This window comes from Notolepis coatsorum, assembly GCF_963971535.1.
Source record: "Notolepis coatsorum genome assembly, chromosome: 17".
In the NCBI taxonomy this organism is placed as follows: domain Eukaryota; kingdom Metazoa; phylum Chordata; class Actinopteri; order Aulopiformes; family Paralepididae; genus Notolepis; species Notolepis coatsorum.
The window spans coordinates 12,789,097-12,816,596 of NC_140181.1; the positions used below are offsets into that span (position 1 = coordinate 12,789,097).

At 47.5% G+C, this 27,500-nt stretch overlaps 1 protein-coding gene across 1 annotated transcript in view; it reads left to right on the forward strand.

Moving 5' to 3' along the window:
* The window catches only part of atp2b3b (ATPase plasma membrane Ca2+ transporting 3b), a gene marked incomplete at both ends in the record, with an annotated part of 98,982 nt that overhangs the window by 3,167 nt on the left and 68,315 nt on the right, over positions 1 to 27,500 (forward strand). The window contains 7 exon segments of the mRNA XM_084332704.1: positions 1 to 110; positions 112 to 151; positions 6,132 to 6,389; positions 10,280 to 10,405; positions 11,540 to 11,665; positions 23,864 to 23,905; positions 25,801 to 25,965. The exon segment at positions 1 to 110 is cut by the window's left edge and continues 48 nt beyond it. Of these exon segments, the coding sequence (XP_084188830.1) occupies positions 1 to 110; positions 112 to 151; positions 6,132 to 6,389; positions 10,280 to 10,405; positions 11,540 to 11,665; positions 23,864 to 23,905; positions 25,801 to 25,965 (867 nt within the window).

Below are 27,500 nucleotides of genomic sequence, written 5' to 3' on the forward strand. Positions count from 1 at the left end.
GTCAGAACTTCATCCCTCCTAAGAAAGCCAAGACGTTCATGGAGCTGGTGTGGGAGGCCCTGCAGGACGTCACCCTGATCATCCTGGAGATCGCTGCCATCATCTCCCTGGGGACTGTCCTTCTACCAGCCCCCAGGGGACGACACTGAATGTGAGGACCGGGGCCCGGGGGGTGGGGGTTCAGCGAGGGGAACGGGGAGGTGGGGAGGGCTAGGCTAGCCGTGAGCGAACGGGACTTTGCGTAAGAGGTGCTGTTGTCTAAAAACTGCAACAGTAAATTTCACGACTATTGTGGGATAGGAGAACTTACTAATTGAACATTGGGAATGTCGGGGCTAACGTCGGGGCTAATGTCGGGGCTAACGTAGGGGCTAACGTCGGGGCTAACGTCGGGGCTAACGTCAGGGCTAACGTCGGCGCTAACGTAGGGGCTAACGTCAGGGCTAACGTCGGGGCTAATGTCAGGGCTAACGTCGGGGCTAACGTCTGGGGCTAATGTCGGGGCTAACGTCAGGGCTAACGTCGGGGCTAATGTCAGGGCTAACGTCGGGGCCTAACGTCTGGGCTAACGTCGGGGCTACTGTTGAGCTAACATTGGGGCTAACGTCAGTCTAACATTAGGGCTAATATGGGGCTAACATTGGAGGGGGTCATCCCTATGTTCCCCGGGTCCTATGTTCCCCGATTGATTGATTGATTGATTGAACATTTTATACATTTTTAATTTTATTATTTTATTAATTATTAATGTCCGCCTTGTTTCGAACTGGTTAAGCTTAGGCCCTCTTTCGAAGTTGGTTAAGGTTAGAGTTCGGAATCAGGGCTGGTGGTCTAAAATGTTCAATCAATCAATCAATCAATCGGGGAACATAGGACCCGGGGAACATAGACATGCTCCCCATTGGAGCTAACTTCGGGCTAACATTGGAGCTAACTTCGGGCTAACATTGGAGCTAACTTCGGGCTAACATTGGAGCTAACGTTGGGCTAACATTGGGGCTAACATTGGGCTAACATTGGAGCTAACTTCGGGCTAACATTGGAGCTAACTTCGGGCTAACATTGGAGCTAACTTCGGGCTAACATTGGAGCTAACGTTGGGCTAACATTGGGGCTAACATTGGGCTAACATTGGAGCTAACTTCAGGCTAACATTGGAGCTAACGTTGGGCTAACATTGGAGCTAACTTCGGGCTAACATTGGAGCTAACTTCGGGCTAACATTGGAGCTAACTTCGGGCTAACATTGGAGCTAACGTCGGGCTAACAGGCAAACAGTCCATGCGAGGTGCGAGGGTGTCAATGGTGCGTGCCTTCCTCAGACACCGTTTGTGATGGATAGACTCAATTGCAGGGCGTGATGTACCGGTGATGCGTCTGAGCACGGAGGGTCTGAGTGAGGAGGGTCTGAGCACGGAGGGTCTGAGCACAGAGGGTCTGAGCGTGGAGGGTCTGAGCACGGAGGGTCTGAGCGTGGAGGGTCTGAGCACAGAGGGTCTGAGCGTGGAGGGTCTGAGCACGGAGGGTCTGAGCACGGAGGGTCTGAGCACAGAGGGTCTGATCACAGAGGGTCTGAGCACGGAGGGTCTGAGCGTGGAGGGTCTGAGCACGGAGGGTCTGAGCACGGAGGGTCTGAGCGGGGAGGGTCTGAGCGGGGAGGGTCTGAGCGGGGAGGGTCTGAGCGTGGAGGGTCTGAGCGGGGAGGGTCTGAGCGTGGAGGGTCTGAGCACGGAGGGTCTGAGCACGGAGGGTCTGAGCGGGGAGGGTCTGAGCACGGAGGGTCTGAGCACAGAGGGTCTGAGCGTGGAGGGTCTGAGCACGGAGGGTCTGAGCACGGAGGGTCTGAGCGGGGAGGGTCTGAGCGTGGAGGGTCTGAGCACAGAGGGTCTGAGCACGGAGGGTCTGAGCACGGAGGGTCTGAGCACAGAGGGTCTGAGCGCGGAGGGTCTGAGCACAGAGCCGCACAAGTCCAGCATTTCGTAACAACGTAGATGGCTGCACACATAGATATATATAGAACACTAGATAGCTTGCCCGCGCTGCCGGCCAATGGAGAGCGACGTCACTGAACCGCCGCCATCTTGCCCAGGTCAGCCTTGAGTGAGAGTGAGTGAGCTGCACAGACAAAAATACTCATAACTCGCTGAAATATTGACGGATTTACAAACGGTTTGGTTTATTACAAGCATTATTAACGTGGCTATGATTCAAGCGGTTTGTAAAAAAAAAAACATCTTTAATTTTTTTTATAAGTATGCAGTATCATAACTACATATTTGATGTTTATAGCAAACCAACCCGTTTGTAAATCCGTCAATATTTCAGCGAGTTATGAGTATTTTTGTCTGTGCAGCTCACTCACTCTCACTCAAGGCTGACCTGGGCAAGATGGCGGCGGTTCAGTGACGCTGGTGACTCCGCCTTAAGCTATCTAGTGTTCTATATATATCTATGGCTGCACAGACCCACGTTGCAGTGATTGCCGTCGCTATGGTGACAGAACACGCTCTCAGTCGTCGGAGCTGCTCTGACCACAAGAAATGTGAATCGACCCGATGTTCACAGAGACCACGCCTACCTACCGCAAGAACCGTAACACAGGTTTCTATTGGGTTCTATTCATCTATTCATGAAGATGTCTCGTCATCTGGCGGTTAAAATGGTCAAAGATCAAATAAACTATACCATGATGTTAGCTAACGCTACGAATACCAATACTTATTTTTTAAATATTTAAATGAGTGTTACATTTTGCTTGCTCTGGTAGCGCAATGAGCTGGAGAATGCTGCCGGGGGGGAACCTGGAGGTGAATCGATGACGTCAAACTCAAGGGTGTGTGCGTGCTGCACTGATATATTCAGTACAGTAGTCCACGGTTTAAGGGCATATGGAGGAGGAGGAGGACGAGGGATGGAAATAAAGACGGTGGGAGAGGATGATGAGAGGCTGGAGAGGAGGAGGGAGGTGGTGAAGTGTAGCTGTCATCCATCCCGTTCGATCCGTCCCACAGCGGGTTGAGGTGGGAGACGGTGTAAAGACGAGTGTAAAAATAACAAAAAAGCAAAACAGCTGTTAGAAAAGATGTGAACGCACGCGTCGTGCGTCTCGGGGGACAATCTTTCTACCTTTTTAAAAAGATTCTCTATTTATATGACCTGCGTGGCGAATGGAGGGATGAAGGAGAGAGAGAGAGAGAGAGAGAGAGAGAGAGAGAGAGAGAGAGAGAGAGAGAGAGAGAGAGAGAGAGAGAGAGAGAGAGAGATGACGGCAGATAGGGAACGATTGTATATAGCAACCCAGAGAGAGGGAGAGGGTATATATAACAACTAGGGATGCTCGATATTGGCTTTTTTACCGATACCGATATACCGATATTGTCCAACTCTTAATTTCCGATACCGATATCAACCGATGTAATTAACATTACATATCTCTTGTTGTGGAATTAACACAACATTATGCATACTTTTGACAATAAATAAAATCAGAATTTGTTCTTACTTGCTTGCCTGGGTAAATAAAGGTTATAGAAATGTAAAAAAAGAAAAAAAATATATATATATATTTTTTGAAAACCGATACCGATATTTTCCGATATCACATTTTAATGGGTATATAATATAACAACCCAGAGAGGTGGAGAGGGTATATATAACAACCCAGCGAGGGGGAGAGGGTATATAACACAACCCAGAGAGGGGGAGAGGGTATAATATATAACACAACCCAGAGAGGGGGAGAGGGTATATAATAACACAACCCAGAGAGGGGGAGAGAGTATATAACACAACCCAGAGAGAGGGAGAGGGTATATAATAACAACCCAGAGAGGGGGAGAGGGTATATAATAACACAACCCAGAGAGGGGGAGAGAGTATATAACACAACCCAGAGAGGGGGAGAGGGTATATAACACAACCCAGAGAGGGGGAGAGGGTATATAACACAACCCAGAGAGGGGGAGAGGGTATATAACACAACCCAGAGAGGGGGAGAGGGTATATATAACACAACCCAGAGAGAGGGAGAGGGTATATAACAACCCAGAGAGAGGGAGAGGGTATATAATAACAACCCAGAGAGAGGGAGAGGGTATATAACAACCCAGAGAGAGGGAGAGGGTATATAACAACCCAGAGAGAGGGAGAGGGTATATAATAACCCAGAGAGGGGGAGAGGGTATATAATAACCCAGAGAGGGGGAGAGGGTATATAACAACCCAGAGAGAGGGAGAGGGTATATAACACAACCCAGAGAGAGGGAGAGGGTATATAATAACCCAGAGAGGGGGAGAGGGTATATAACAACCCAGAGAGAGGGAGAGGGTATATAACACAACCCAGAGAGAGGGAGAGGGTATATAACAACCCAGTGAGAGGGAGAGGGTATATAATAACCCAGAGAGGGGGAGAGGGTATATAACAACCCAGAGAGAGGGAGAGGGTATATATAACACAACCCAGAGAGGGGGAGAGAGTATATAACACAACCCAGAGAGGGGGAGAGGGTATATAACACAACCCAGAGAGGGGGAGAGGGTATATATAACACAACCCAGAGAGAGGGAGAGGGTATATAACAACCCAGAGAGAGGGAGAGGGTATATAATAACAACCCAGAGAGAGGGAGAGGGTATATAACAACCCAGAGAGAGGGAGAGGGTATATAATAACCCAGAGAGGGGGAGAGGGTATATAACAACCCAGAGAGAGGGAGAGGGTATATAACACAACCCAGAGAGGGGGAGAGGGTATATATAACAACCCAGAGAGGGGGAGAGGGTATATAATAACAACCCAGAGAGGGGGAGAGGGTATATAATAACAACCCAGAGAGGGGGAGAGGGTATATAATACAACCCAGAGAGGGGGAGAGGGTATATAACACAACCCAGAGAGGGGGAGAGGGTATATAATAACAACCCAGAGAGGGGGAGAGGGTATATAATAACAACCCAGAGAGGGGGAGAGGGTATATAACACAACCCAGAGAGGGGGAGAGGGTATATAATACAACCCAGAGAGGGGGAGAGGGTATATAACACAACCCAGAGAGGGGGAGAGGGTATATAACACAACCCAGAGAGGGGGAGAGGGTATATAACAACAACCCAGAGAGGGTGAGAGGGTATATAACAACAACCCAGAGAGGGTGAGAGGGTATATATAACAACCCAGAGAATAGTTGGAGGAAAGAAAAGAAGAAACGCTTCAGTCTCTGGGGTCTATTCTTCTACTCCTTTTATTGTTCTCATTTTATAACTTGAGTGAGTAAGAGAGAAAGGGGGGTGGAGGGAGGAGGGGAGGGGAAGGGAGAGAGGGAGGGAGGGAGAAGGGTAAGAAGCAGTAGGAGGCAGGAAGCAGACAGGTCTCGTATTCTCTCCTCTCTCTTCTTCATTTGCATCGGTAAGAGAAGCAGGGATGAGCTCAGGGATGATAGAGAGAGAGGTGACGGCACTTGAGAGGAAGAGGATGAAAAAAGCAAAATAGGAGGAAGACGAGAGGAGATTCATACCCGTTCTCATACGGTAGTAGTGTGTCTAGATCCCGTAGCCCGGGAAGACGTCTTCGTGGGAATCGTCGTCACTTGTTTGGCCTAGCTGCCGAGACGTAACTCTTTCACCTATAAATGTTTCTATATCCCTTACCTGGATCCTTAACCGCTCCCACTACCTACAAATAACTTATTTTTTTCTTTTTAAAGGAAATGTACTGTATAAATGTTCTTTCTACAGTAGCTATGGGATCTAGACACTACCTTATTTTACCCACCATGATTGAAAGAGGAACAGGGATGGAAAGGGAGTGCCTGTCTGTCTATCTGTTGAAATAAAAAAAATAAGAAAATAAACATTTAGGTATAATTTGTAATAATTACATTAACTTAAACTGTTCTCCTTTCTCTATCTATCTATCTATCTATCTATCTATCTATCTATCTATCTATCTATCTATCTATCTATCTATCTATCTATCTATCTATCTATCTATCTATCTATCTATCTATCTATCTATCTATCTATCTATCTATCTATCTATCTATCTATCTATCTATCTATCTATCTATCTATCTATCTATCTATCTATCTATCCATCTATCTATCCTTCCCCCCCCCCTCTCCCGCTCCAGCGTGTGGGGAAGTGTCGAGCGGCGCGGAGGACGAGGGCGAGGCGGAGGCCGGCTGGATCGAGGGCGCGGCCATCTTGCTGTCGGTGGTGTGCGTTGTCCTGGTGACGGCGTTCAACGACTGGTCCAAGGAGAAGCAGTTCCGCGGGCTGCAGAGCCGCATCGAGCAGGAGCAGAAGTTTGCGGTGGTGAGGAACGGCAACGTCATCCAGATCCCCGTGGCGGACATGGTGGTGGGCGACATGGCCCAGATCAAGTACGGTACGTTATAACCCTTTCACCACCACCACACTACCAAAGGGTTAAGCCTTTCACTACCACACTACAGTAGGATAACCTTTCACTACCACACTACAGTAGGATAACCTTTCACTACCACACTACAGAAGGTTAACCTTTCACTACCACACTACAGTAGGATAACCTTTCACTACCACACTACAGAAGGTTAACCTTTCACTACCACACTACAGAAGGTTAACCTTTCACTACCACACTACAGAAGGTTAACCCTTTCACTACCACACTACAGACGGTTAACCTTTCACTACCACACTACAGAAGGTTAACCTTTCACTACCACACTACAGAAGGTTAACCCTTTCACTACCACACTACAGACGGTTAACCTTTCACTACCACACTACAGAAGGTATTATACTCGTACTGGCCAATCGCGTCTCGCTCTTCGCCATCGAGATATACCTCATCTCCTGTACCTACTGTACTTCATTAACGAAACAACGCATCCATGCATTCGACCAGGCCCCGCCCCGGCGTACCCCTATAAGGCGCCAGGCATGGTCATACTCGCCCTTCCTCTTCTTTCGTTTTCCATCATGGACGTGCTTTGCATCCCATGTAACTAGTGTGATGAAATGCAGAGAGAAATTGAACAATGTTGGGTTTTCGCCGGAGATTTGCCAGCCCCTGGAATCTTCTCGGCATGTTCCGACGGCACGTCGGGTCTGTCCTGGGGGTTTCCTCGTCTTTTGACAGCAGTTCGAGGGATAACTCGCGCTCAGGTAGGCTCTGTCCATCAGGCATTGCTGCTGGTGTTAGTAATACTGCCGGTTGTCCTTTGAGACAACCGAGTTGTGTATTGGCGCAAGGGGCAGGATGTCTGGGTAAACGTTACTCTGAGTTGGACGTTTTCCCAGCTATCCTGGAGCGCGCTGCTAATGCTAATGCTGTAATGCTGGGTCACTGTTCTACTGTTCCCTGCTGTGGGATGTCACCGATTTTCCCTCCTCTTAACCGGTTCATTGATGAAGGTCAGTCGGTAGCTAATGTGGGGGGTTTTGCTGAGACCTATTTACCCTTTTTATGGGTGAATGGGCTGACGACGGGGCGCAAGGCTGGTGTGCCTTGGCTTGAGAGCCAGGTAGCATCGATCCTTTGCCCTGGCAGGGTTGAACGGTGTCCCACCCGGAAGCCGACGCTTGAGAGCAAGTCGGCCCGGCAGGTGGCAGTATGGACTGATGATGTTTATACTGCCATAGGATGGAATTTAGCTGCGGCCAGTGTCGTGGCTCAGCTGATTGTTTTTCTGTCCACATTGGCGTCGGGTAGTGGGGCTACAGTGCAGTACAGTACAGTTTTGGGGTTATAGAAATCTTTAATCAGTCGCAAGATATAACCGCAGGGAGGATCAGGATGCTATCAACACTTATTAATAGGCATCTCTGGTTGGAGCAGTCTTCCCTTGGGGAGGAGGAAAGGTTTCTTCTCCTTAAGGCTCCTCTTTCTGCGGCCCCACGTTTCGCTTCTCATGGGGACAGGGGCTGACACCCAGTTGATGGCTGAGCCTGGGTCTGTCTGTGAGAATGTTGTGCTGTCACGTGGCTCCCTCGCCACGCGTTCTGCGTCTGCGATTGGTGAGTCTGGTGTTACGTCTGTCACCTTCAAAGGTTGTCAGCAGGGGGACTCGAGGCCTCTTCGAAAGAATGCTCAGCGCGGGTTTCCCCGACCTCGCCTTCGCCAGGCCGGGTATCACGTTAGTGCCTCCCACTCCGGAGAGCCCGGGAGTGGTCTGGCAGGCGCACGTGATTTGGGTGGTAGTAATATCACTGCAGGGCTACGATGTGTAGGAACCCATGGGGTCCTCACACCTTGCATGTCCAGCTGCAGAACAACCCCTCAGCGGTCCATGCTGGAGGGGTGTTCAGTGGGGGAGCTCTTGTCACCTGGTATGATGTCAGCTTCTCCCGTGTCAAACCGGCCCTTTCTGTCGGGGTCCCCCCTTGGGTGCGATGTCCCGACTCCACGAAACGCCCTGCCCGCACGGTTAGCGGGTCCAGAGTTGGCTACGCACAGCGGGGTGGGACCGGGCCGCCTATCTACAGTTCCTTGCGGGCCAGCGCCAAATGGCGGCGGGTGCGCTTTGGGATTATCATCACATATGGCTACAGCAGTGCCATATGTCGAAGTGGATGGAGAGGATGTTGAGGTGGGGGCTTGTCTTGCAATTCGCACGACCCCACCCTCCGTTTTCAGGTTTGGTGCAGACCCTGTTGTCAGGGTCGGCAGCAGTGACAGCTCTGGCCGACGAGATCCAATCGGTGGCATATATCAACAGACAGGGTGGAGTACGCTCCATCCATCTGCACCGGGCGGCGTTCGAGCTTTGGATATGGGCGTCTCGCAATCTGCGAAGCCTGACGGCACTCCACATCCCTGGCAGGGAGAATGTGGGTGCGGATGTGATGTCGCGGGGCGGTCCTCGTCGCGTCGAGTGGGGTCTACATCCAGGCATAGCTGGACTGGTCTGGGTACGCTTCGGGAAAGCTTCGGTGGATCTGTTTGCGAGCAGATAGTCTCACCTGTGCCCCTTGTGGTTCTCGATCAGCCAGGAAGACAATCCTCCCTTGGGCTTGGATGCCTTCTCAATGTATCCATGGCCGCCCGGGATTCTGTACGCTTTTCCCCCCATACATCTGATAAGTCAGTTGTTGGAGCGGGTACGTCGGGAGCGCAGGACCTTGATCCTGGTCGCGCCGGACTGGGGCACGGCTGTGTGGTTCCCGGTCCTGATCCAGCTCTTGGTAGCCCCGCCATGGCCTGTTCCTTGGTCATCGCGGGCCCTCTTTCAGGCGCACAGGGCTCTGTGGCGGTTCCCTGTGGCGGTTCCCTGTGCTGGGCCAACCTCTGATGGTTTGGCTGCTGAAGGGGTGAGTCTGGGGAGGATAGACCCTACTGTGGTCGACACCATCCGGAACGCGCATGCTCCCTCCACTATCGCGGTTTACGCGGGTAGGTGGTGTATTTTCCAAGAGTGGTGTAAGAAGGGGGGCTTGGATCCGGTGTCCTGACCCCTGGACACCGTCCTTTCCTTCCTTCAGTCTATTTTGGATAGTCTGTCGGCCTCGACGGTGAGGGTATATGCCGCGGCTATATCCTCTTGTCATGTGGGGTTTGAGGGCGTTACGTTGATATAGAGTGAGGTAGAGTGAGGCAGAGTGAGGTAGAGTGAGGTGGAGTGATTTAGAGTTAGGAGGTAGAGTGAGGTAGAGTGAGGTGGAGTGATTTAGAGTTAGGTAGAGTGAGGTGGAGTGATTTAGAGTGAGGTAGAGTGAGGTGGAGTGATTTAGAGTGAGGTAGAGTGAGGTAGTGTGAGGTAGAGTGAGGTGGAGTGATATAGAGTGATATAGAGTGAGGTAGAGTGAGGTAGAGTTAGGTAGAGTGAGGTAGAGTGAAGTGGAGTGAGGTGGAGTGATATAGAGTGATATAGAGTGAAGTGGAGTGAGGTGGAGTGATTTAGAGTGAGGTAGAGTGAGGTAGAGTTAGGTAGAGTGAGGTAGAGTGAGGTAGAGTGAAGTGGAGTGAGGTGGAGTGATTTAGAGTGAGGTAGAGTTAGGTAGAGTGAGGTAGAGTGAAGTGGAGTGAGGTAGAGTGAGGTAGAGTGAGGTAGAGTGAGGTAGAGTGAGGTAGAGTTAGGTAGAGTGAGGTAGAGTGAAGTGGAGTGAGGTAGAGTGAGGTAGAGTGAGGTAGAGTGAGGTAGAGTGAGGTAGAGTTAGGTAGAGTGAGGTAGAGTGAAGTGGAGTGAGGTGGAGTGATTTAGAGTGAGGTAGAGTGAGGTAGAGTGAGGTAGAGTGAGGTAGAGTGAGGTAGTGTGTCACTGTCCAGTGGGCCTGACCTCTCCTTCCCTCCAGGGGACCTGCTGCCCGCCGACGGTATCCTTGTCCAGGGCAACGACCTGAAGATAGACGAGAGCTCCCTGACCGGGGAGTCTGACCAAGTGGACAAGTCTGTGGACAAGGACCCCATGCTGCTCTCAGGTCAGACCCCCCCTCCCAGAGGGCTCAGACGACCTTCTTCTACAAAGTAAATGCATGTGTGTGTGTGTGTGTGTTTGTGTGTGTGTGTGTAGGTGTGTGTGTGTGTGTGTGTGTGTGTGTGTGTGTGTGTGTGTGTGTGTGTGTGTGTGTGTGTGTGTGTGTGTGTGTGTGTGTGTGTGTGTGTGTGTGTGTGTGTGTGTGTGTGTGTGTGTTCCTATGTGTCGCCCATCCCGCATGTGTGTGTTCACTGCGTGACATTGTGGCAATGCGTGCTGCAAATAAAGCCCAGTTTCACCTACAGTAGTGTGCACGTCTTTTGGGGAGAACATGCGACCTCCAGACAGAAACCCAGGACCTTCTTGCTGTGAGGCAGCAGTGCTAACCACATCAGCGACACTGGACACTATATTAGGGCTGTCAGTTTATCATGTTAATTCGATTAATTAATTACACAGCAAATTATCGCGTTATGAAAATTAACTCAAAATAAATTCAATTTTTTTTTTTTATCTTTTTTTTTTTAAATGTAATCTCATTCATTCCATACGAACGTAGAATACACATTTACAGACTTTTTTTTAATATGGTCCATTTGCATGTTCTTGGTATCTGATTCTAGGGACATCTATGGATCTCAGGGAATGTATTCCCAGTGTCAGAAATACTGTGTCTGTTACTATAGGCTCGAGTCAATTGTAATGAACCAAATGAGAATATCAATGAATAATCAAATATGATTATAGAATATATCAGGCCTAAAATCATGGTTATGCGATTAAAATGCGATTAATTCGCCTGACAGCACTAATATATATATATATAAATAAATATATATAAATATAGATATAGATATAGATACAGTATATATATATGTGTGTGTGTGTGTGTGTGTGTGTGTGTGTGTGTGTGTGTGTGTGTGTGTGTGTGTGTGTGTGTGTGTGTGTGTGTGTGTGTGTGTGTGTGTGTGTGTGTGTGTGTGTGTGTGTGTGTGTGTGTGTGCGCGCGCGCGCGCGCGTGTGTGTGTGTGTGTGTGTGTGTGTGTGTGTGTGTGTGTGTGTGTGTGTGTGTGTGTGTGTGTGTGTGTGTGTGTGTGTGTGTGTGTGTGTGTGTGTGTGTGTGTGTGTGTGTGTCCAGGGACCCACGTGATGGAAGGATCAGGCAGGATGTTGGTGACGGCTGTCGGCCTCAACTCTCAGACCGGAATCATCTTCACTCTGCTGGGAGTCGGAGAGGCGGAGGAGGAATCGAAGGAGAAGAAAGGTGAGGAAGAGAGAGAGAGAGGGGGGGGGAGGAGAGAGAGAGAGAGAGAGAGAGAGAGAGAGAGAGAGAGAGAGAGGGGAGAGAGGGGGAGAGGGAGAGAGAGAGAGAGAGAGAGAGAGAGAGAGAGAGGGAGAGAGGGGGAGAGGGAGAGAGAGAGAGGGAGAGGGGAGAGAGGGGGGAGAGAGAGAGAGAGAGAAAGGGGGAAGAGAGAGAGGGAGGAAAGAGAGAGAGGGGGAAGAGAGAACGAGAGAGAGAGATAGGGGGAAGAGAGAGGGAGAAGAGAGAGAGGGGGAAGAGAGAATGAGAGAGAGGAAGAGAGAGAGGGGGGGGAAAGGAAATTACTGTAGAGGAGAGATGCTGGTATGTATGGAGGGAAGAATAGGGAGAGAGAGAGAACGATAGATAGAGAGGGTGGAAATTACTGTAGAGGAGAGATACTGATATTTATGGAGGGAAGGAGAGGGAGAGAGAGAGAGAGAGAGAGAGAGAGAGAGAGAGAGAGAGAGAGAGAGAGAGAGAGAGAGAGAGAGTGTGTGCTTGTTATGGATGTAGCTGGTTTATCTGTCCGTATTACAATGTGAACCAGCCTCTACTGGGTGATGCTTCTGGAACACAGTTGTGACTGGTTGTTTAATGGCGCTTATCCACTGCATGGTACCTACTCTACTCTACTCTACTCTACTCTACTCTACTCTACTCGCTTTAGGTACCTGGTACTTCGTTCCTTTTCCACTGCAGGTACTAAAATAAAGTACTCAGTTTGTCTCCGTGTGGGGAGGCGGGGCTGCTGGTGTACAGCTGAGAGCTCCATAGCTCTGTGAGAGCTCCAGCATAGCTATGTCCGTGAGCTAGTAGGCGCAAGCCAGAGTAAAACACAGTTTTCAATCAATCAATCAATAACAACATTAACGAGACTCTCGTTGTGTCTATTCTGCTAACGCTAACGTTACCTCTCATTGTGTCTATTCTACAAGCGTTAACGTTAGCTAGGCTGTCTATGCTAACGTTAACGTTAGCATTAGGCTAACAAGCTGTAACGTTACCAGTCGCGTCTATTTGCTAACGTTAGCATTAGGTAATAACCGGTTTAAAATGGATGGTGATTACCTCACGTTGTGTCTATTCTACTAGCATTAACGTTACTCATACAAACAATCAATAGCGAGTTATATTGATCACGCTATGTATGATAGCCATGCTAAAACGCTAGCACAACATTAGCACAACATAAGCTTAAGCCTTAACAAGTCAGCGATCTTTTTGCGAGACTAAACTCTCCGCTCGGTGGCAAATTGTGTTGATGTCGGTTTTGTTTAATCAATAAATGAGGCAGAATACACAGTGACTATCGTTTGTTTATTGAACTTGTGCCTGCTGTAACCATAATGAAATCCTATGCGAGACATTAAAGATGGCGGCTTTCTGTTTTCGTTCAGACCAGGTTCAGACTCTCCAACGAGTGACGCATCTCTCTTCTGACCAATCAGTGGTCTGCAGTGTTTCACGTGACTTTTCTAGTACCAGTTCTACCCGCTTGGCACGCGCTTGGAACCACGACAGAGCAGGGACTAAAAAAGTACCCAAAAAGTACCGAAAAAGTACCTGGTACCAGGTACTTTGGTAATGGAAAACCGAAAATACCGAGTAGAGTAGAGTAGAGTAGAGTAGAGTAGGTACCATGCAGTGGAAAAGCGCCTTAAGATGATCTCATGTTAACTTGAAGAAGGTGCAGACAGGAACCTGTTATGGTTTGTAACCGACCCCAATCGCACAACACAAGACAGGTATGAGAGTAAGCCAAAACAGGGCATTTATTTCTTACATAACAAAAAGCGGCACAGTCCCTTTAAGGGAAAACACAAAAACACTAGAGTCAAGGAAATATGGAAAAGCAGCACTGTGCCTTTAAGAGGCGAACAGGCTAAGGGACTAAGGCTAAGGGCCAGGGCTAAGGACCAGGGCTAAGTGTCAGGGCCAGGACCAGGGGCACTGGAGAGGGGGACAGGGACAGAGGCCCGGAGAGGAGGGCTGGAGACAGGGACAGAGAACAGGGTTAAGGCCTTGGACAGGGCGAGGGCCAGAGCTGCTTACAGGGATGAGGACAGGGTTCCGACGGCAGAGGCCTGGCACGGGGACAGGGGCCCGACGGCGGAGGCCTGGCACGGAAACAGGGGCCCGACGGCGGAGGCCTGGCACGGGGACAGGGGCCCGACGGCGGGGGCCTGGCACGGGAACAGGGGCCCGACAGCGGGGCCTGGCACGGAGATCCTCCTCCTCCTCTTCGGATGCTGCAGACGGACAGCGCAGAACAAAGGGGGTCCCAGGGGACCGGGATGGGAACACGCCGTCCTCCCGTGGAATACTAGGGAGCGACGACGAGCCTGGGTCCAAGGGGAACGGGATGGGCACACGCCGTCCTCCCGTGGAATACTAGGGAGCGACGACGAGCCTCACCCCCAGGAACGAGGATCACGAAGAGACACCTTCCTCCCGTGGAATCGGGAGCGATGACGAGCCGGCTTGGCGTCTGGAGTGGGAACACTGGAAAACCTCCCGTAGAGAATTAGAGAGCGAAGACGGTGTCCCACTCCAGGCAAACGGCGACAGGTGGTGATGGCTGGCACGTCGTCTCACGCCGGAGACGCGGCAGGTGATGGTAACGTACAGGATGGTAACGTACAGAACTCCATGAACACAGAGTGTACACAGATACAGATACAGAACGAACACAGAGTCCAGAACACAGAATCCAGAACACAGAACGACCCGACAAGGACTGGAGGGGAGTCTGCAACCTAAGTACTCTCCAGCAGATTGCAAACTCCCAACAGGTGCGTGAGGGTAGAGGAACAGAATGTCCAAGGGTGGGGGCTGGTGAAGAGTAGGAGGCAGGCAAAAGTTCTCACAAGGGTGGGGGCTGGTGAAGAGTAGAGGAGAGTAAATCATTGCAAGGGTGGGGGCTGGTGAGGAGAGTAGACAGGGAAAACACAGCCAGGGACAGGCGAATCCTCACAGAACCTCTCTCACACGTCTCTCTCCATTTAAACTGACCGTCACAGACTCTCTCACACGTCTCTCTCACACGTCTCTCTCCATTTAAACATACATACTACAGTACAAACACACCTTGCAAACTGTGTGTGTGTGTGTGTGTGCGTGCGTGTGTGTGTGTGTGTGTGTGCGTGCGTGTGCGTGTGCGTGTGTGTGTGTGTGTGCGTGTGTGTGCGTGTGTGTGTGTGCGTGTGCGTGTGTGTGTATGTGTGTGTGTGTGTGTGTGTGTGTGTGTGTGTGTGTGTGTGTGTGCGCGTATATGTGGGTGTATCAACTTCAACTTCAAATTACTTTATTTTCCTTTCGGAACTTCAGTTGTGCAGTGGTTGAAAGACAAACATACAGTCACAATACATAGACACTCACCACTATATATATAAAAAAATAAAAAAAATTAAAACTACAATAAAAAGTCTTGACTCCCGGAGAGTCAGCATTGCCTTGGCTCGGGCTGATCGCTATACTAACTCGTTTGGCTGAGTTAGGGGGAGGGGAGCCGTGGGTGGGTCCTGGGCGTTGTAGACAGCGACCCCTACAGTTCGGTCGGGGCGCCTGCTCAGCGAGGGTAGGATCTGGTGAGAGGTAGTGCGGCCTCCCACACGTTACACTCTCCCAGTGAGAATCCGCGCTGCCAGGCTGGCTGCCGGCTGGCTGCACATGCGTCGGAGGAAAGCATGTGACAGTCTCCGGCCTCTCGGACCAACAGTAGGGGGGAGTGCGCAACAACCAGGAAGGGGGTTGGGAATTGGCATAACGACTAACAGTGGGATGGGAGAAAAATCGGAAAAAAGAAGGAGGGGGAAAAAGATAATAAAAAAAATAAAATAAACTACAATAGAAACACCAACTACATTAAAACTACAGTACTTAAAGCATGATATATTAAAAACCATGTGGAGCAGTTCTGTATGTATATAAATAATAAATAATAGTAGTACAGGTACATAGTATGTGCCCATCAGGTGGAAGGGGGAGTCTATTTTAAGTAGTCCAAAGTCCACCTAGGTGTTCAGCAGTCTGATGGAGGTTGGCACGAAGCCCCTTTTGTTCAGTGATGAAGCTCTGTATCGACGGCCTGAGGGCATTCGTTTGTAATGGGTGTGAAGGGTGTGTGTGTTATCTACAACTATTTGGGAGGCCTTTTTAACTGTCCGTTTCTTGTGGATGCTGCCGAGTGGCTCCTGGTCCTTCCCAATTATCTTGCCGCTGATCTTAACGACCCTGTCGAGAGGTTTCCGGTTGGTGGCACGCATCACTCCAAACCATGATGTGACGTTAAAGGACATTATCGATTCCACAAAGGAGTTGTAGAAAGCCTGCAGGATTGATGGTCGCACCTGAAGCTTCCTCATCTTCCTGAGGAAGAACAGTCACTGTTGGCACTTAAGAGTGGATGTTATCTGTGTTGGTCTTGAAGGTGAGCTTATGGTCGATGGTGGTGCCAAGATATTTATACTCCTCAACGCGCTCTATTTTCTGGCCATTTATCTCCAGAGCCGGGGGAGTTGTGGGGTCACGCCTGAAGTCCACCAGCAGTGCCTTTGTTTTGCTGGGGTTTAGGTCCAGGACATTGTTCTTACACCACTCTGCGAACCTGTTCATTTCTCCAATGGTGCGGTCATTGGAGTTGGTGGTGTCAACGATGACTGTAAAAGGCCCGGAAGAGGATGTACTTCCTACGTCAGCTGAGGAAGTTCAGGCTGCCGAGGACCATGATGGTCCAGTTTTACACCGCCATCATCCAGTCCATCCTCACCCTCTCCATCATCACCTGGTTCCCTGCAGCCACGGTCAGAGACAAGGCCAAGCTGCAGCGGGTGATTCGCTCGGCGGAGAGGGTGATCGGCTGCCCCCTTCCCTCCCTCGAGTCCCTACACTCCACCAGGGCCTTGAGGAGGGCGAGGAAGATCATGGCAGACCCCGCCCACCCGGGTCACGGCCTCTTCATCATGCTCCCCCACGGCAGGCGGCTACGGCTGCCCAAGACACTAAAGTCCCGCCACAGACTGAGTTTCTTCCCCTCAGCAGCTCGCCTGGTAAACGAGTCAGGTGTCCCCCTGCTCCCCCCCCCTCTATGGCGAGCTGCTAGGGCTGGACTTCTGGACTTGAACTTTGTGTTGCACTGTATCCATGTCCCCAACCACCGCACTTTCACAGTCTTATTGTTGTCTCACTGTTCTGTCCTGTCTTGCACTTTACTTAAAATAATTTATTTACTGTTGTATTGTTCTTAATTGTGAAAAAAGTATGCACTGTAATGCCAAAACACGTTCCATTTTGTACCTGCATGAAATGGCGAATAAAGTAATCTGAATCTGAATCTGAATCAGAGTACTTGATGAAGAGCATATCTCAGGGTCTGAGCTGCTACAGTCGTCGGTGTACAGAGTGAACAGGACTGGTGAGATGACAGTTCCCTGGGGCGCCCCGGTGGATACCGTTCTGTTGGAGCTGTAGTTGCCGTTGAATCTTAACACTTTAACTGCCAGAAGACGAGTTTAGGCGTCCTTCCCCGCCATGCTCAAGTTGCCGAAGACGCCGTAACTCGTCTTTGATATCAATATTTCAAAAATCTGTGATCGGATTCATATTTCCCATCCGCTGGCCTGAGACCCACCAAAAAGCCCCACTGAACCCTCTAGCGGTTCAAGAGCGCCATCTGGTGGCCGAAGTTACTTGGACGATGTGCTGTTCACCCATATTACTTCCGGGCACTCGGTATAGGTTCCGGCACTCTAACTCGTCACAATACATAGCGATCCGTTGCCAATAACTCGATAAACAACATGATTTGGACGTATATACTATTATACAAGCTGGAAATGGACCGGATATTTTTACATCCCATAATGGAAAACTGTCTACCCCACGCTGATCGCCCAACGGCCCGCGGAGACTGGGGTGAGTTTTAGCGTGTAATATTTCCGTGTTCGACACTAACTGCTATGATGAACATTTGACCCACATTAGATGAATGGTATAACGCTGCCCACGGAATTATAAACGCCCCCTCGCCCATCCGGTCAACATCAGATGACGTGTAGTAACTTCCAGAAGTCCGTCCAGTTGGATTTTTTTATATCGTGCCGATTGCTATCAAACTGTATTTGATCATCAATATAATGCATTTGGGGCTATAAATCACGTTCTGGAGAAAGCTGCAGAAAGAGATGAAAACATACTTATACTTTAGATCATATTTTAGTATGAATATGTGAATGAAAAAGTTTAACGTTCATACACCCTGAACAATACATATAGGACATTGAATGGGCCCTAATAATGGCAATTTAGCAATAGAATTTAAAAAGTTATAGCCCTGCAAAGAAGGGGAACTTCTCCATAGACAAATAGAGCTGGCAACCTATGGTATATCATGAATTTAGCCTTAGGCAATCAACGTGTTAACAGTCTGGTGTCTATTTGTGAGGAAGGAGAGAATGAGCAGTATGAGGTGGGGGTTGACATTCATACGGAGGAGTTTCTGTCCCATCAGATGAGGTTGCACGGTGTTGAATGCACTTGAGAAGTCCACGAATACCATCCCGACAAAGGACTTGGGCTTCTCCAGCTGTGTGTAGGTGTATCATTGCATCATCCACACCTCTCTGCTGCTTGTATGCAAACTGGAGTGGGTCTGTGTGCCCACTAACCTCCCTCTGTAGCCGAGGTAGAATGAGCCTTTCAAAGCTCTTCATCACCAGAGATGTTAAAGCTACAGGGCGGCAGTCATTATTGCAGGTGGGGTTAGTTTTCTTAGGGACTGGGCAAATGATGGAGGACTTCCATATGGTTGGTATGGAGTGTTCAGACAAGGATCGGTTAAAGAGGTTACAGAAGACCTCAGCCAGCTGCTCTCTGATACAGACCTCAGCTGTGTGTGTGTGTGTGTGTGTGTGTGTGTGTGTGTGTGTGTGTGTGTGTGTGTGTGGGTGTGTATGTGTGTGGGTGTGTATGTGTGTGCAGGGCCATGCAGAGACCTTTAGAGGGGCAGGTGCTCACATTTTTAAAAGGGCACATGTATCAAAATGTTAGAACACCAACTACAGCGGGCGGTTAGGTGGCCGAGCGGAGATTGCGTTCGTCACCAGCCCCGGAGCTGAGCTGGATTTGCCTGTTCGAATCCAGCTCACAGCTCCGGGGTTGTCACCAGCTTGGCTGGCCGTCTGCACTGATACAATTGGCTGTATCAGAGGGTGGGAGAAGCTGGCGGGGTGGGTCCGGGTCGTTGTAAACAGCGACTCCTACAGTTCGGTCGGGGCGCCTGCTAAGCGCGGATTGGACGTGAGGGGGATAGTGTGGTCCTCCCACACGCTACGCCCTCTCAATGAGAATCCGCGCTGCCAGGTGAAAAGAAGCGGTGATTGGCTGGACGTGTGTCGGAGGAAGCACCACTCTCCCAGATGATCTGACTGTGGGGGGTAAGTGCGCAGCGACCAGGAAGGGACTGGGAATTGGCATACGACTAACATTGGGATGGGAGAAAATCGGAGGAAAATGGAGGGGGAAAAAGACCAAAAAAAAAAAAAAAAAAAAAAACAACTACAGCCTAACGTAAGCAGCCAAACTATAGCATTAGCAACCAATATACATCTTACAACAAACTGCATCATACTATATGATTACGGCTTAGAAGAGTTTGGGATTCAGATTCAAAATGTATTATAATTATTATTATTATTTTGAAGATTCCTGAAGGTGTACCTGGGCATTGCTTCCAGCCCCAGCAGAAACTGACAAGAAACAGCAGACAATAATGCAGACAAGAAAGCACTGCTGCTGTGCACAGAGCAGTTCCAGGCTGTACAGTTATGAATATATATGGCTGTACCATAGATATGTGGCGGCTGCTGACCAAATTTTTTGGTGAAGCAAACATTTTATTTTTTTTAAAACATCCCCCACTATGTGTGTCAGTGGTCAGTGGACACAGATGAAAACATATTAACATTCGGTGACGGCGCACCTGACCAGACAGATGATATTAGGTGACGCGTGACGGCACACCTAACCAAACACAGATCAAAACATATTAGGTGACAGCGCACCTGACCAGATGAAAACATATTAGGTGACAGTGCACCTGGCCAGATGGAAACATATTAGGTGACAGTGCACCTGGCCAGATGGAAACATATTAGGTGACAGCGCACCTGGCCAGATGAAAACATATTAGGTGACAGCGCACCTGGCCAGATGAAAACATATTAGGTGACAGCGCACCTGGCCAGATGGAAACATATTAGGTGAAGGTGACAAGGAAAGGGAAAGATGAAATTACCTACCTGGGTTCCATCCTAGAGGCAAATCTTTCCCGTGACAAAATGGCATCCAATGTAATAAAACTAAGTCAACCAACAAACTAGATTCTTGTACCGGATCTCCTCTCTGGTAAACAAGAATACCTTGAAGACTCTAACAGGAGAGGGCGGCTAGGTGGCGTAGTGGACAAGGCGCTCGCCACCAATGCAGGAGACGCTGGGTTCGAGCCCAGCTCTCCGCATTGCTATCAGCTTGGCTGGTCGTTCATACTAACACAATTGGCAGTGTTAGGGGTGGGAAAGCTGATGGGTGGGGATCGGACGTTGTGGACAGCGACTCCTACAGGTCGGTTAGTGCGCCTGCGCAGCAGAATCAGGAAGCGGCGGGGGCGGCGTGTCCCTCCACGCAGACCCCCGCCGCTGAGAGATCGCGCTGTGCAGGTGAAAAGATGCGACGGCTGCCTCCTCGTGTACCGGAGGGGACACGTGATGCAAGGCTTCGTCCACATTGCAGCCGGCTTGTGGGAGGGGGCATGGCCTAGCAGAGTTCGTGACAGGGGAGGGTGGAATTGGACAATGCGAAATTGGGATGGGAGAAAAATAGAAATGGGAGAAAAAGTTGAAAAAAAGAAGAAAAAAAACACTTTATAATAATAATAAAAAATTAAATATATACATTTTTTAAAGGCACTTTGGTCATCAAGGGGCACTTGGGGGCCACAAGGGTGTGTGTGTGTGTGGGTGTGGAGAGAGAGGGTTGCCTAGCTGATTCCAGATAAGAGCTCCGACAGGAAACACACCAGTTTAACCTCATGATAATTCCACCCCACATCCTCTCTCTCTCTCTCTCTCTCTCCTCTCTCTCTCTCTCTCTCTCTCTCTCTCTCTTTCTCTCTCTCTTCTCTCTCTCTCTCTCTCTCTGTCTCCCCCCTCTCTCTCACTCTCTCCCTCTCTCCCTCTCTCTCTCTCTCTCTCTCTCTCTCTCTCTCTCTCTCTCTCTCTCTCTCTCTCTCTTCTCTGTCTCGCTCTCTCTCTCTGTCTATCTCTCTCTCTCTTTTCCCCCTGTGCACCCTCTCTTAATCTGAAAGAGAGGCAGCAGATTGAATCAATTATTGAAAGAGCAGGGGGGAGTGAGAGAGAGAGAGAAAGAGAGAGAAGAGAGAGAGGAGAGAGATGAGAGAGAGAGAGAGAGAGAGAGAGAGGAGAGAGAGAGAGAGATTCGGGGGAAGAGGGTGTTGTGTTTGTCTACAGCTGAAGCATTAAGCTTGCGCTCAATTGTTTTGTAAGTCGTCACAAAGTAGAGACGCTGACAGCAACAACAAAAACAACAAATGCTACACACACACACACACACACACACAGACACACACACACACAGGACACACACACACACACAAACACACAGACAGACACACAGGCACACAGGACTCACACACAGACACACGCACACACACACTCTGCACACCTACACACACACACACACAAGCTGCACACCTACACACACACACACACACACACACGCTGCACACCTACACACACGCTGCTGCACACCTACATACACACACACACACACACACACACACAACCACACAACACACACACACACACACACACACACACACACACAGGCACTCAAGGCTAATAGCATTACCTCTCCACTCGTCCGTATACCTTAGATATTGTCCTCTTGACTCCATTCCCAGACTTGTTACTCATATGCAACGGGATGCATCGCTGCCAACCTGGGAGTAGAGTTAAAGGGTCACTGAGAGCCAGAACAGGAGAGTTAGTTGGCAACAAATCACTCCTCTAGATTGATTTGATCTCTTTTTTAATTATGTTTGTGTCCTGCAATCAAGGTGGCCCATGCAGACTTTATAGGACACTATATATACAGCGGGCAATGGTTGTACATGAGAATAAAGGTTTTTACATATAGACCACAAATGCAACCATGTTTAGTCTTTTCTCCATGTTTCACAAATAATAATTGCCATAGAAAATTACCTTTTCCTGAAACACAGTTCAAGTCTCTACACATAACACTATATTATATTTATCTATTTATTAAAGAGATTTACACTACATTCATACCGCATTTGCACCTTACCTTAAAGTTTTGTACCTCATTGTCTGCATTGTACCTCATTGTTTACTATTTTTACTCATTGTACTTAGATTGTACTTAGGTTGTACTTTAGATTGTTTATTGTATCGTATATTGTATATTCCTTTTTTTACTTACTTTTTTACTTACTTTTTACTGTATGAAGCACACTCTCAGGGGCTCATACAGAACCAAGCATTTCACCATAAAGTACATGTATTTTATATGTGACAAATAATAAACAAACTTGAACTTGAAGTCTTTCATAGTCATTGAGCCAAGAGGCCTTCGCAGAGATAGAGGGCATTAAAAATAATAAAAATGGGTTTCATTTTTATTTCACCCAAATCACATGTCCAAGTCTCTCATCTTCTGGGTTAACAGTACCTGAATATAACAAATCTACCTGTTTCTATGGTAACAGTATTGTACCTGAATGTAACAAATCTACCTGTTTCTATGGTAACAGTATTGTACCTGAATGTAACAAATCTACCTGTTTCTATGTAACAGTATTGTACCTGAATGTAACAAATCTACCTGTTTCTATGGTTTTATTGATTGATTGATTGATTGAACATTTTATTAACAGATTGCAGAATGGGTACAATACAGTATACGGCTCAATACACACAATTGTTAAGGGGATGCAGACCAGAGAAAGACTTTCGTCTTGTTTACATCAGGGTCCCCCATTTTCAATTCATAACATTTATGACATACACGACATACAGATATACAGTACTGTACATCCAGACATTTATGACATACATATACAAAATACAGCAGTACTGTTTATTTACAGAGTTTCTAAAAGAGAATATATACATTTGAGGGGGAGGAAACTGTACATTGGGGGGGGGGGGGGGGGGGTTGGACATTTACCGGGGCCAGTTTTGAATTGCGGCCACCCGTAGGTGCTTTTTTAGAGCGGTAACAGTAATGTACAGTAACAGTAATATACCTGACTGTAACAAATCTACCTGTTTCTATGGTAACAGAGCAGCAGCAGTATAATCTGTGTGAGACGGACCAGTCAGTCAGTCGAGCATTTACTGTAACTCATCTATAATTCAAGACGTTTCTACTATGTCATAACTTGCTACACCCCCCCCCTCATGTGCTGGAGGTTTGCTACGGGGCCAATCTGACGGGGTTTCTCCATGATGAGTTGGTCGTTTAAAAGTTTACGATGTATTCAACTTTACATATTTATGGACAGTAATGAATTTCTCAACGCTACAGATTCAAGTTACGGCGCAGTCACCAATGGTATGTGAGCGTCAAGTTGTATGCCCCGCCCCCGTCCCTCTCCTCAGCCAATGAATGAATCCCCAGTGGACAGTGCCCGTGGAGGTGACTCGAAAATGGTGTTTTCTCTGCGCCGCGACCCTTTTGTATGAAGGTGTTCCTCTCCAGTCTGTCTTAGCGTGCAGGTCTGCGTCCTGACAGTGAGGTGGTGTCGTGACTCGTGGATTTGGAAACATCCTCTGGTCTCATTATTATCATTACATGTAAACAATCCCAGTATCTCCTTCTAACACACCTCTCTCTCTCTCTCTCTCTCTCTCTCTCTCTCTTTCTTCTTTCGCTTTCACTCTTTTTTTTCTCCATCTCTCCCTCTCTTCCTCTTCCTCTCTCTCACTCTCTCTCTCTCTCTCTCTCTCTCTCTCTCTCTCTCTCTCTCTCTCTCTCTCTCTCTCTCTCTCTCTCTCTCTCTCTCTCTCTCTCTCTCTCTCTCTCTCTCTCTCTCTCTCTCTCTCTCTCTCTCTCTCTCAGGAAAGCAACCTGACGGAGCTGTTGAGAACAATCAGAACAAAGGTAAAAATGTCACGGCTTGCATATGTGTGTGTGTGTGTGTGTGTTTGTGTGTGGGGGGGGGTGCGCGCACGTGTGTGTGCGTGTGCACGTGTGTGTGTGTGTGTGTGATCTGTGTTGAAGAGGGGTTGGGGGAGGAGAGGGGTGGTCTTACCTAGTTGTCAGGTGAGAGGGTACAGCTGTGTGTGTGTGTGTGTGTGTGTGTGTGTGTGTGTGTGTGTGTGTGTGTGTGTGTGTGTGTGTGTGTGTGTGTGTGTGTGTGTGTGTGTGTGTGTGTGTGTGTGTGTGTGTTAATGAAGACCGCAGAGTGTGTTTCTCTGAGATGGTTTGTGCTTTCTGACCTTTATCTGGAACAAGCCTTCCTGGACAAAGTGGATATTAAGTATCAGTCCTTTGGGGCGAATCAGAGGCATTGGCTGTAATTGTAGGCCGATCATTTTGATATTTGGCAGCCTGAGGCTTGTTCATAAACTCAAGCTGTTTGTGGCCTGAGGAGAAGGAAGGAGAAGCTGCATGAATTCTATCTCTGCCGCAGCAGACGGATGCCTTCCGTATCCGTACACACGTCGAACATCTCTGTATGTAACCTGTGTACGTGCAGATTCAAATAAAGTGTTTAAAATGTGTTTGTGTGCAAACCCATGCCCCATGTGTGCATTTATGCATGTGTGTTGTGTGTTAGAATAGAATAGAATCGAAAAGAAAGAATAAAAAAAACTAAATAAACAGCAAACGTGCGTACGCAATGCATACATACATAATTGATTTGATTTGATCTTTATTTATCTTGAACAACCATAAACACACAAACTTGAAATAACAAAAAAAAAATACAAAACATTTATAAAAAAAACCAAATAAAATACAAATACAAATACAATAAAATATATATTCCTAGACATGGAAGCAATTGTCAACATAGCTCAAGACAAATGGTTTTGTTCGAGAAGGGACAGAAAGAAGCAAAGCTTATCTGGTCCTGCCCCTTCCTTACCATATCATATTAATATGTAATATGTTATCTATCAATAAAAAAATATATATACCAGCAAAAGATGAATAATTACAAAAACACTAGTTCACGTTATTTTCAAGCTCCTCTAACTTATACTTGTCCAAGAATTCCTGTTTATATCTGCATTTAAACATTTCAATAGTACTTGTTTTTTATTGCTACATCAAGGCCATTCCAAATGGATACCCCACAAACTGAGATGCGCTTGCTTTTGAGACTAGTACGGACAATAGGTTGTTTTAAATTCAATGCCCCTCTTAGATCATAACCCCCATCTCTGCCCATGAACATCTTTTGTACCGTAATTCCTCTAATAGTAACCGGGTCTCAAATACAAGCCGGGTCTCTATTAATGGCCGGGTGCGCTCTTGAGCTAAGCAATTATAAGCCGGCCTCCTAATACAAGCCGGGTTACTAATATACTGAGCTGCATACTGAGCTAGTTACTTGATTTCACTTTGAAAACGTTGAAATGACCAGTGACCACCTGTATTGCACTGTTTACTATTTCATACAGTACTTGGTTTCAATAAATGAACCCAGTAAATTTTACTGGGTTCAAACTGACACAAAATGTTGATTTATTCATTATGATCCGTTTGAAAATTTGAAATATAGGCCTCCCTCTTATACAGGCCTCCTCCTAATACAAGCCTGGTACCCGCTACAGTTGAAACAAATACAAGCCGGGGTTACTATTAGAGGAATTACGGTATGTTGTATTGTATATAATGTGTGTTACTCATACATATGTGTGTGTGTGTGTGTGTGCGTGTGCGTGTGCGTGTGTGTGTGTGTGTGTGTGTGTGCGTGTGCGTGTGCATGCGTGTGTGTGTGTGTGTGTGTGTGTGTGTGTGTGTGTGTGTGCGTGTGTGTGTTTTAGCCAAGAAGCAGGATGGGGGCGTTGCCATGGAGATGCAGCCTCTAAAGAGCGCGGAGGGAGGAGAGGTGGAGGACAGAGAGAAGAAGAAGACCAGCGTTCCCAAGAAGGAGAAGAGCGTGCTCCAGGGCAAGCTCACCAAGCTGGCCGTTCAGATCGGCAAAGCAGGTACAGGAGGACCACCTTGTATGGTTTATGGTTTTACCCATCTCTTTGAGATAGTTAGAAATCAATATGATTGAAATTCATTGGATATATTATAGTGAATGATGTCAGATTGACAGGGGCGACAGGAGGCTTGCAGGATGTAGACAGGTCGTCTGGTGGTAATTGGAAAGTTCCCGGTTCGATTCCCGCTCCTCCTCCCCTCGGGAAGCGTGTCGCATAAAGTGTCCTTGAGCAAGACACTTAACCCCTAATTGCTCCTGATGAGCAGGTTGGCACCTCGCATGGTCGCCTCCGCCGTCAGTGAGTGAATGGGTGAAATGTGAGGAACAAAATTGTAAAGCGCTTTGGATAAAAGCTGCTATATAAATGCACCATTTACCATTCATTTATACCAATTGGTCTTTTTGAGGAAATAAAGTTTATTATTTGACTGCAGCGAAACATGACTGAAGTCTGCAGCACGCTGTAAAGGTGCCTTCTGTAATCCAAATGTAAACACGACCGGGGTCACCGCAGCGTTTGGAAGCCAAACCGTGGGCTCGGCGTGTCTGTCTCCAGTCGATTGAGTGAGCTCTTGATACACATGGTTGTACATCAACTAAACCTGAGTGTTTAATGTGTGTCTTGATGCCGTAAAACCTCTGTTTACATTTGTACGTCTTTTATTTGAAATGTGATTGGTATTTTGAGTTCTGATGATGAGTAATGGCATTTGTTTTCCATCCAGTTTTCAAGAATCTGCTCACAGCCAACCTTTATATTGGCAAATAAATTACAGACTGGAGCTTTATTAAGACTCCTGTTGCAATACAATTTAAGAATTACTTTCTGTTTTGGACTGAATAATTATGTTCTTAAACATTCAAACCCCCCATTAATTTTCTCGCGATTTGACTTCCAGACATCAGTCTCTTACCGCTGGGCCCGGTCACATGTGTCGTGTTGCGTAATAATTTGTATATCGTGAATTGTGATGCACAGTTTTCTAGTCTTAAATTAATGATAGAATGCAAATCTGTATAAGAAAAGAAAACCGGAAATATGTGAGAATGTCAGTTGAAGAAAAAAAAAATCAGTTTGATACTGTATCACAGTTCATTACCCCTGAAGTCCATTATTATTGGATTATCGAACGTGTGATTTTCATTTTAAAGAATTGTATTCGACATGTGATTTCTAAGCAGTAGAGATCCTGATATACTGTATATTGATACAAACAAAAAGAGCAGGTAGCACTTTATAATAACACCCTGTTATAATACATTTATAAGGTATTTGTAGATAATGAACTAATCATGAACAAACCATTTATATACATTCATAAATGATTATTAAATTATTTATAACTATATTTGTATAACATTTACAAAGTATTTATAACGCATTAGTGGATAATGAACTAATCATGAACAAACCATTTATATACATTCATAAATGATTATTAAATCATTTATAACTATATTTGTATAACATTTACAGATTAGTTCTACATTATTTATAACTCATTATCAACATTGTTTGTACTTGATTTGTTC